A 10695-nucleotide genomic window follows, 5' to 3' on the forward strand; every position below is an offset into this window, starting at 1 on the left:
AATATATATATATATATATATATATGTGTGTATATTTTGATGAAAGTTGGTAACCAAACAGTTGCCGGTAGCCATTGACTTCCATAGTAATTTTTTCCATGTTATGGAAATCAATGGCTACCGGCAAATGTTTGGTTACCAACATTCATAAAAATACCTTCTTTTGTGTGCAACAGGTGAATGAAACCCATACAGGTTTGAAACAACTTGAGGGTGGGTAAATGATGACAGAATTTTCATTTTTTGGGTGAACCAGCTCTTTAAGAATCACAGAAATAACCATATATCGTAGTGCAAGTAATATGTATAATTAGTGTGTGCGTGAGTGAGAAGATAAAACGAGGCAGGCTGATACCCAGTCACCACAAAAACTTGCTTTATGATGATAATGATCACCAGATGATGTCCTTTTCAACATAATGGCTCTGTAGGCAGGGCTGCACTGGGCCCCGGGGCTATGACTTACTGCAGGGCCCCCCATCACAATAATGATATATATAAAGCTTTAAATAGGATTTTTATCCCACATCTAAATAACTTGATGCACTGAAATTTCATAATTTTTGTTACCAATTTCAATATCACAAAAAATAATACTAGCCTAAGTAAAAATGAGCTTACTGAAGACAAGTAAACAGTCACAAATTAAGCTACAACAGAACAAAGATCATAAGAAATCGGCCTACTTGAAAGCACTGAATAATATTATGATGTATAAAGAACATTGAAAAATAGACTGAATGGTCTTCACTGTATATATTCAATATACATTCATTCTTATTTATTTGACAAAAGTGATTCAGTCAAGGACAGTAAGTGATTTTCTTTCTGATGTTTGATTTACATTATCGACACAAATGGCAACAGCTATATTAGGCTGCTTTAGAGGAATAGTTCACCCAAAAATGAAAATTCTGTTGTTGTTCTAAACCTGTATGAGATTCGACTGGACAAAATTACTGACACCCTCAACTTAATATTTGGTAGCACACAATTTGGAAAAAATAACTGAAATCAATCGCTTCCTGTAACCATCAATGAGTTTCTTACAGCTCTCTACTGGAATTTTAGACCACTCTTCTTTTGCCAACTGCTCCAGGTCTTTCAGATTTGAAGCTTTTCTTCTCCCAACTGCTGTTTTGAGATCTCTCCACATGTTCTATGGGATTTAGCTCTGGACTCATTGCTGGCCACTTCAGAACTCTCCAGTGCTTTGTCTTAAACCATTTTTGGGTGCTTTTTGAAAAATGCTTTGGGCCATTGTCCTGCTGTAAGACCCATGAGCTCTGACGGAGAGGCCTACATTGCTTCATTGATCCTACAATATCAAAAACAATATTTCGTACTGATAGTTTCAATTTATGTCGATAAAAGAGTCCACAGCAATTTTGCAAAATTGAATCACTTTTGTAATACAGTGCAGACCTCATGATGTTGCCACAAGGTGGAGTCTGTGTTTGCTAGGAAGTTTACTGAACAAACGCTCCATTTAAATGCACATCAGAATGTGGTTTCATCGATCACGTACACATTCATTTTCTCTTGTAGCTGTACACTCACTAAATAAAATACACTCCCTCCAACAGCCAGTACAAGAGTAGAGTGGTGTGATTCCAGCATGAGGCACTGTACAGAGACGTACAGATGCAGAGATGAGCTCTTTTAATATTCCCCGCCGCAGCTCGCCTGTTCAGACTGATTCTATGTTGGTCAAGTAGTGCCGTGCAAATAAGCAACCCAATAACATGTGACAGCCATTGCTCTCTTTCCATGCTATCTGTGCCACAAATTGCCCAACATACGGTTTTATTATGGTAATAAGAAGTAGGGGAGATATGACATTTGCGTTATTAATGCCGTGTGGAAATTGCATTCAAATTTCAAAAAACAAAAAGTAATAGCTTACCATCACAATACATGACCTCAGAGAAGAAAAGAAGCAACAACAGAATTTTACCAAAGAAAAATGTCCAAAAATGAGGAGTGGGAAAATGTTGCATCATGTTCACTAAATGCAAAACGCCTTATTCTGCAAGTCCTTGTTTAGCAAATTTTCATTTAGTAAATTTAAGATCAATCTACAAATTAATTTATTGTTTTGATAGCTGTATATACAGTCTTAAAGAACATTTAATATGCTAAGTAATTTCTGCTGTCTTTCTTTGTAAAGGAACAATCATCCTACAAAGCAAAGATATTAATTTCAGATTTAATTTCAAATGGTTGAACATAAAGTAAACCTCACTCAAACCTCAAGAACGGTGACAATCAACAAATGTAAAAAGATAAATACATCACAATGCAACAAATAACTAACAATAATTACAAAATAACAAAAAAAGTTTAGATGAAGTCAGCAAATCAATAATCCTATAACAGTAACCGCATAAGTTATTCATGCTGCAATGCATGCTGGGAACTCACAAACCCTTAACATTTCAGCAATCTGAAATTCTATGTTTGATCAGCTGGGACCCAATTTGGGGGAATTCTGTTGTCTGTCATGGGTTTTTATGTAGTAAAAAAAACAACAACAATAAAAAGCATTTCTTAGTATTTACAAATACTACAGTTTACAAAGGGTTTAAATTTTTTTTTTTTTTAACAGTGCATGGTGAGACTTAAAGGGGTCATATGATGCTGCTAAAAAGAACATTATTTTGTGTATTTGGTGTAATGAAATGTGTTTATGCGGTTTAAAGTTAAAAAAACACATTATTTTCCACATACTGTACATTATTGTTTCTCCTCTATGCCCCGCCTTTTTGAAACGCGTAAATACACTATTGGAGTCAATGGGGACCAGAAACTGGTTACAATCATCTTCTTTTATGTTGAGGAGAACAAAGAAATTCATAGAGGTTTAGAATAATTTGAGCTGAAATATATGATGACAGGCTATCTTCATTTGTGGGTGAACTATCCTTTTCTGAAGTATATGATGACAGGCTATCTTCATTTGTGGGTGAACTATCCTTTTAAGATCTCATCATAGAGGCTAATCCAGGATCTCATATATCCTAACACTACACATGCTTTATCTTTAACTATTCACGCTCATTTAAGACACAAATAACTGTGTTTGCGAGGATACTCGCAAAGACGAGAATTTTTGACACATAACTGTGTATTTGAACGTTTAAGCACAAGGAGCAAAAAGTTTAGTCAGTGGCAATACGAGCAGGTGCGCGCCGCGCGAATCAGGCTGAAACCGTCTTAATGCACGCATTTAGCAGAATGAATTCTGCCCCACTGCTTAATGTTTGTTCAAACACAAAAACAATATACATCCAGTTAATAATCAAACTAACCGTGTAGACGATGACGCTGTTTTTCTCCCATGTGCCCCGGTTCACTTGCTGTTCCAACAACAGTTGATTGAACTTGTGTGAAAATATTCAGATGTAACCCCCTTTGTAATCTTTAACATTTTCACAAGTAACTGTAATTAAATTAAACATTTTCTTCTCAGTAACTGTGACAGATTACAGTTACATTTATTTTGTAATTAAATTACATAATTCCGTTACATGTAACTAGTAACTCCCCAACACTGACAATGAAACATACAGAGATGCCAGAAAAAGCATGTTATCGTCTTTTACCAGGATTTTAAAGCGTAGGTGGTCTGTTCACAAACTATAAGCCACACGCTTTTGTGTTAAACAAATGCATTGAGTTTAGTAAAATGTGCTAAATGCATCAGTCACTTTTGTCTAAAAATGTGTTTTGCATTCTGTTGTATTCAGACTTCAGCATTGATATTTAATACATTCCTATTAGTGCTTCAACTATCGTCACATTCTTGCAAAACACGGTGCATTTGTGGGTGGGTGACACAAATAGGATGCATTTGCAAATTAGTCTTTACAAATGTTAATTGCGACAACAACCCTTGACAGCAATCTGCTTCGTTTGCCATAATTTTCACTTTATATTCACTGCAAAATCTAATTTTATACAGACTGTTTTGCAAATTACCTTTGCTTTTATGTTCAGCATGTACAGTATTTTTAATATGAGCTGAATTTCAGCGCATTTTATCCAACTCAGATCTTTTTTTTTTTCTCTAGTTCTTTTTCTAAAAGATGACAGTCTTTAAGTATCTTCAATTATATGTCATTAGGCACATTTTGTGTAGGCATTAATCACTGGTTTTCAGATAACTCCTCTAAAATGCAGCAAGTAGCATGAAATCAAAATGGGAGTTTTGAATTTTCGCTCATGTATCTATATACTAGTGTCTTTCTCTTCTGGGAAAAAGGACCAAAAATACAAAAATACAGACATTCATCCATACATATCAATAAAAGCTCTTTAGATCTTTCTTCCTAATAATGTCCTTCCTTCCTAATAATATGTATATATATGTATATATTTGGGTAAGTACAGTGTATTCAAGGTGTAAGGAAATTACTTGATGGCTACGTCATGAAGATGATGACAACCTTATTTGTCATTGACCAGCTATACCCAGTCACATTACTAACTTGTGCCACTATTTGAGATGTTACTGTGACCTGACAAAGAGAGAGAGAGAGAGAGAGAGAGAGGAGAGAAATGTCAGAGAACAGTGATCGAGTTTTCCTCTCCACTGTGAACCCATTCTCACTTATTCTCTTTCCCTATTTTTCACTCCCTTGATCTTCCTCTGTCTTTCATCATGAGTTTCTCCAGCATGTCTTAACTCACTCTCGGTTGTATGTGTGAGATGGTCCACCCATGACCTGCTCCTCTTTCACAATCCTTCTGTTTTATTCCGCTGTGTTCTGTGCTCCTGCTGGTTTTCACGTTTTGTGTATATGTTCAAGGTCCATTTCCCCCGTCACTCTTCTCTCTTCTCTTTCACTCACTTCACTTTCCTTTTCAACCGTTCTTTCATTCTCCTTGCTTTTTAGTATCATCCTCATTTCTATTCCATTCCATGCTTGTCCAAACCTTCTAGCATTGCTTCTCCTATATGACCATAAGAGCACATCACAGACAGACAAGAAATGGCCATTGCTTCGTGAAAAGGCTTTTGCTTTGGCATCAGCAGGTGTCCTTATGGAGATTATGGCACTGAATGCATTACTTACCGGGTGAAAGGGCTTTGAAATGTTTTGTAGATAATATAATTTTCATTTCTCCTCCATTTGATACATCAAGGTTAAGTATGTATCTATGGGGAAGTCGTGGCCTAATGGTTAGAGAGTCGGACTCGTAACATAAAGGTTGTGGGTTCGAGTCTCGTACCGGCAGGGATTGTAGGTGGGGGGAGTGAATGTACAGCGCTCTCTCCCACCTTCAATACCATGACTGAGGTGCAGAACCCCCAACTGCTCCCCGGGCGCCGCAGCAAATAATGGCTGCCCACTGCTCCGGGTGTGTGTTCACAGTGTGTGTGTGTTCACTGCTGTGTGTGTGCACTTTGGATGGATAAATGCAGAGCACTAATTCCGAGTATGGGTCACCATACTTGGCCACATGTCACGTCACTTATTATTCACTTATCATTAAAGCATTATGCAGTATATGCTAAAATGAATTTATTTGTATAATGAAACAAGAACCATTTCACTGTAAACAGGAGGCAACTTTTATGATGCATAAAAACATGAATGAATTATACATGGGCATCCCGAGGTAACTAGGAATTACACAAGCTTCAGTCTGGATCCAACCCTTACAAAGATCTGAGATGACTGAACACCTGAGAAGAGGACCTCAGATGACGACAACCCTGAACCAACATACAAAACGTACAAATTTTGCTATAAGTTTGATCGCAACATATAATCATTGCTGTTAATAGTGTTCACCGTTTGTTTGAATTCATGTCATTAACTAACCACATGATTTTTACTGTACATTTCTGCCATATGGACATCACCTTCACATAGTCTCTACTGATAAGCTACTCCTAAATATAATGTAGAAACTTTAATTTTCTGTGAAGCTGCTTTGCAACGATTTGTATTGTGAAAAGCGCTATACAAATAAACGTGAATTGAAGTGAATATATTTATATAGCGTTTACACAATGCAGATTGCAAAGCGACTTCACAGTAACAAACAGGAAAAAAACTGTGGAAAATTAATTATGAAACAAATTCATTTTTAGCTATAAAGCAGCTCTATATTGGATAATATTTGTCATTATTTGGCTCAAGTAGTTCAATGTTTATTCAATTCAGTTTAATATCGGTGCCATAATAATAACAGTTTAATAATAATGTTGCAAAGTTCATTAACTATGAAATAATTTCAAAGGCAGCTCTACAGAAGACATTAGTGTCATTATACAGCTGTTGAATCAATTCAGTTTAAAAACAGTCTCAATGTTGCAAAGTCTATGTACTTTCTGTACATTTTTTTTTTTTTTAAATATTCAAAGCAGAAACATATTGAAAGCAGAGAGGCCTTTTTTATTTGAGGAAATTACCTTGGTGGTAATTATATATTATATTAAAAATACGGTAACACTATTTCGATAGTCCACTTTAGACATTCTATTAACAGTAAGTAACTTTGCAACTACATGTCAACTATCAGTTAGTAGAGTATTAGTAGATTGTCTGCTTAATATCTTCTAACACTTTCTTTGTCAACTTATTCTACTAACCCTAAACCTACCCTAACAGTCTGCTCTGAGAGTTAGTAGACATGTAGTTGCAAATTAATGAGAATTAGTTGACATGTAGTTGACATGTAGTTACAAAGTTACTTATAGTTAATAGAATGTCTAAAGTGGACTATCGAAATAAAGTGTAACCGAAAATACATTTGGGCTATAAATACAGGTATTTAGACCCATTATGGTTGAAAAATTGGTTTAAAAATGTCCCCAGGAAAAAACACACAATAGCCATTGTTATTAGCAAAAACACAACTCTGTGCTTGGACTTATCTAGTCTTGGCAAAACGTTCCATTTTCCCAAACAGAGATCTTTATCTCTCTCTGTTTGAAACTGTAAAATTGAATGGCAGGGGAGAGAAGCAACTTTATTTATAACCTGTGCTCCTGTGGTCAAAATTCGGCTCACAGTTTTGTTTTCTTCAGCATTAGCTGTTTTTTATACATTGCTAGAGCAAACACAAAGCCATTTGTGTTCTAGCCATTCATGTTATTAGCTTACCAGATTTGAGCTTAACATTGCATTTGCCTTTTGGATGATCAGGAGCACTAGCTGCCCAGTTTGAGCTGTGAAGAGGTGCCGGGGTTAGTGTTTTCTGTCCTCTCCTTTTTTATTACTTTCTCAATTAGTTGGCATCACCATGGTCGAGACCTACTGCAGGATGTTTGCTCTTTGTGAGCAAACAGATTGAAGTCAAAGGTGTCTCGGTGTCTTCAAGTCTTCTAATTGAAAAGGGGGATGGCTGAGAGAGCTTACGGACACACTCACACACATTCATGCATCCACAATGACCTACGGATATCAAATATATCTCACTTCTAATCTCTGAATCCATTTTATATCCAGAGCAAATAGAAATGTAGACACACACACAGACAAGGATGAACAAATATTTTTCTTAATCTGTAATTTCACCTTTTCCATTAAAAATGCTTAAACATTCTTAAAATAAGATAAATGCTGTATTTTTGCGAGAGAAAACAAGTGTTTTGTGAGCGAGCTCAAATTTTTTTTTGTCCACTCCATAGATTTATGGTTTAAGGAAAAAAAGCTAACAAAACAAAAATAAGTATTAACCAAGAAAGTAAAAATAAACAAATTATTTTTGAAAAAAAAAAAAAAAGTCTGAATTTTAACCTTTGTGCTGTGCAGAAAATCATTTATCTAAAGTGGTGTTCCTAGTTAAAAATGACCAGCCTTTTAAAAATTGGTTGTAAATCTGTCATTACGCTATATTATCACAAAATCTTGAAATCAATCTTTTTGTGCACCTCAGATTTTGAAGGAAAAGGCATTATTTATAGATAATTTTGGCAATATATACTCAAAAACAGGCGCATAAGCTTAGATCAGTGAGGCCGATGATCAATCATTTCCAAAACGAAATACTGTGCTAATTGAAAAGAAGCCGGGTTTAGAAAAATATTGAATCCAATAATTGGTAATAATATAGTATAACAAGACATTTAAAAGCAATTTTTTTGTAGGCCGGATTTTTGACCGGGAACACCACAAGTGTAACAAAGTGGAAGGAAAATCCCCAAAAAGTACAAAAATGATAATAAAAAACTTTTGGGAAGTTGTTATACCCTGTCCAATGCAATAACATTAACTAGCATTTTTGGGGAAAAAGAAAATCCTCTTCAGGTCAAAATTACTGGAACACATAAAGTTGTTTTATTTTTATAATTTATTGCTTTAAGGATGTTTAGACTTTTTTGCACTGAACAGGCACTCCTTCTATAAACCTTATGACTGCCATCAGTGCCTTCAGCTAACATGTTTTTATTTATTTATTTCTTATAGGTCTTAAGGACACCTGGAACAAAGGAATACCTGCAAGACAAAGCAAACTAAATGTACTAAATGTAAAACTCCTGTGGGCATCTCTCTTTTATGACGTTACGATGGAAGAGCTTCAACTCCAGAAGAACTAATCTTGATTTAACAATATGCTGTGGATCACATTCTCCACTGGGAGGCTGTTCTTGCGGCAAGAGCACATAGAGAGTTATGTCGTAATACTTTGATTCACAGACTCAATTTCTTTTAATGAGCTGGAATGCGTTCCCTCTGTGAAGAATGAGAAGTTGAATGATGCTCAGTGAGCCATGCCCTTCAACACCTTCACACTCTCATAGACAAGCACAGGTTTGCTTAGGAAATCGAAGAGGAATGCTCATACTTAGAATTCCGCAGATGCAAATATCTTGCCTTTGGATTCCAGAGTTCTGAAGGAACTGGAGTCCCTTAGGAGATGGAGATGAGACTCATGTGAGGCTGTCGGGTTGGTCACAAAGACAAGCCTATTGGACTGGCGCAAAAAAAATTTCAAGGACACTTAAAGGTAGAAGAAAAACAAGACTTGTGACTGTTTGAGAATGTCTAACTTCAGAGCAACAATAAGACATTGAGTGACATTTGGAAATCACATATAGAAAGGCCCAACTTGGGTACAACATATCCAAAAACACAATTCAATACAACATAAAATGGCGGAACTTGCTGGATACAATGGCAGCGAGAGCTTCGTGTTCTCAACTGGTCTGCCTTTCAACTCTACTGGCGACTATGAGTATTATGAACCTGAACCCGATGCCAGCAAGATCATCATCCCCTCCATCTATGCACTGGTGTGCTGCGTCGGCGTCACGGGAAACGCCATGGTCATCTACGTCATCCTCAAGTACGCCAAGATGAAGACGGCCACCAACATCTACATTCTCAATCTCGCCATTGCGGATGAACTCTTCATGTTGAGCGTCCCCTTCCTGGCGACCTCGGCCGCGGTGCATCACTGGCCGTTTGGCTCGCTCATGTGCCGTTTGGTTCTCAGTGTGGATGGCATCAACATGTTCACGAGCATCTTCTGCCTGACCGTGCTGAGCGTGGACCGCTACATCGCAGTGGTGCACCCAATCAAAGCGGCTCGCTACCGTCGGCCAACCGTCGCCAAAGTAGTCAACGTTTGCGTGTGGGGACTTTCGCTGCTTGTAATTCTGCCCATCATCATCTTAGCAGACACAGTGCCGGCGCAGGACGGAGGAGTGGACTGCAACTTTCTATGGCCAGAGTCATCGTGGTCAGAAGCGTTTGTGGTCTACACATTCCTATTGGGTTTTTTGCTTCCCGTGGCAGCCATCTGCCTGTGCTACTGTTTGATTGTGGTGCGCATGCGAGCGGTGGGTCTAAAAGCGGGCTGGTTGCAGCGGCGGCGCTCTGAAAAGAAGATCACACGTATGGTGCTGCTGGTGGTCGCCGTTTTCGTTCTCTGCTGGATGCCATTTTATATTGTGCAGCTGATTAGTGTGTTCCGCAAGCCGCCGGACCCCATGGTGACTCAGCTATTTGTCATTCTAAGCTACGCTAACAGCAGCGCCAACCCCATTCTCTACGGATTTGTGTCGGACAACTTCCGCCGCTCGTTCCAGCGTATCATTTGCTTCCGCTGGTTGGAGAACGGACTGGATGCTGAGCAGGTGGACTACTGTGCAGTGGCCCTGCGACGTCAGACCACATGCGGCCCACCGGATTTTCCAAAGGAGTGCTTGGCTTCCGACATGGTGTTTCGTAATGGAACCTGCACATCCCGTACCACCACTCTGTGAGTGGGTATTCAATTAGAGTTTATAAGGATATTTGGCTCAAAAATAAACATTTTGTCATTATTTACTCACCCTCATGTAGTTCCAAATCTGTACTTTCTTTATAGATATTTTGAAGAATTTTGGGAACTAAACAGTTTGGGTGACCACTGGGTCCTATTGTATACACAAAAAAAAGAGATTTCTCAAAATATCTTTTTATGTCCAACATAAGAAATGTATACATGTTTGGAACAACATGAGGGAGAGTAAATAATAACAAAAGTTTCTTTTTGGGTGAACTATCCCTTTCTTGTTTCATTCACGGAGACTTGAAGTGCAGTACCAATTGGCAAAGGGCTAAAAGCTCATGCCATTCATTTTTTGTGGAAAATGAACACAATGGTAGACCATTCTGAGCAGTTGTAAGAACATTGTCCTACAAGTAGAAGCTAAAATTGCTACTGTACCCCAATATTTCTTTAGTCTACAGT

At 37.7% G+C, this 10695-nt stretch overlaps 1 protein-coding gene across 1 annotated transcript; it reads left to right on the plus strand.

Moving 5' to 3' along the window:
- The first annotated feature begins 9062 nt into the window (after window positions 1–9062).
- LOC107731890 (somatostatin receptor type 1-like) lies at window positions 9063–10225 on the plus strand. Its single transcript, XM_016543077.1, has one exon. It carries the CDS (start codon window positions 9110–9112, stop codon window positions 10223–10225), a length of 1116 nt encoding a protein of 371 aa, XP_016398563.1. The 5' UTR covers window positions 9063–9109.
- Window positions 10226–10695: the final 470 nt, after the last annotated feature.

The sequence above is a fragment of the Sinocyclocheilus rhinocerous genome, unplaced genomic scaffold (assembly GCF_001515625.1).
Source record: "Sinocyclocheilus rhinocerous isolate Xijiao unplaced genomic scaffold, SAMN03320098_v1.1 scaffold1841, whole genome shotgun sequence".
Classification (NCBI taxonomy): domain Eukaryota; kingdom Metazoa; phylum Chordata; class Actinopteri; order Cypriniformes; family Cyprinidae; genus Sinocyclocheilus; species Sinocyclocheilus rhinocerous.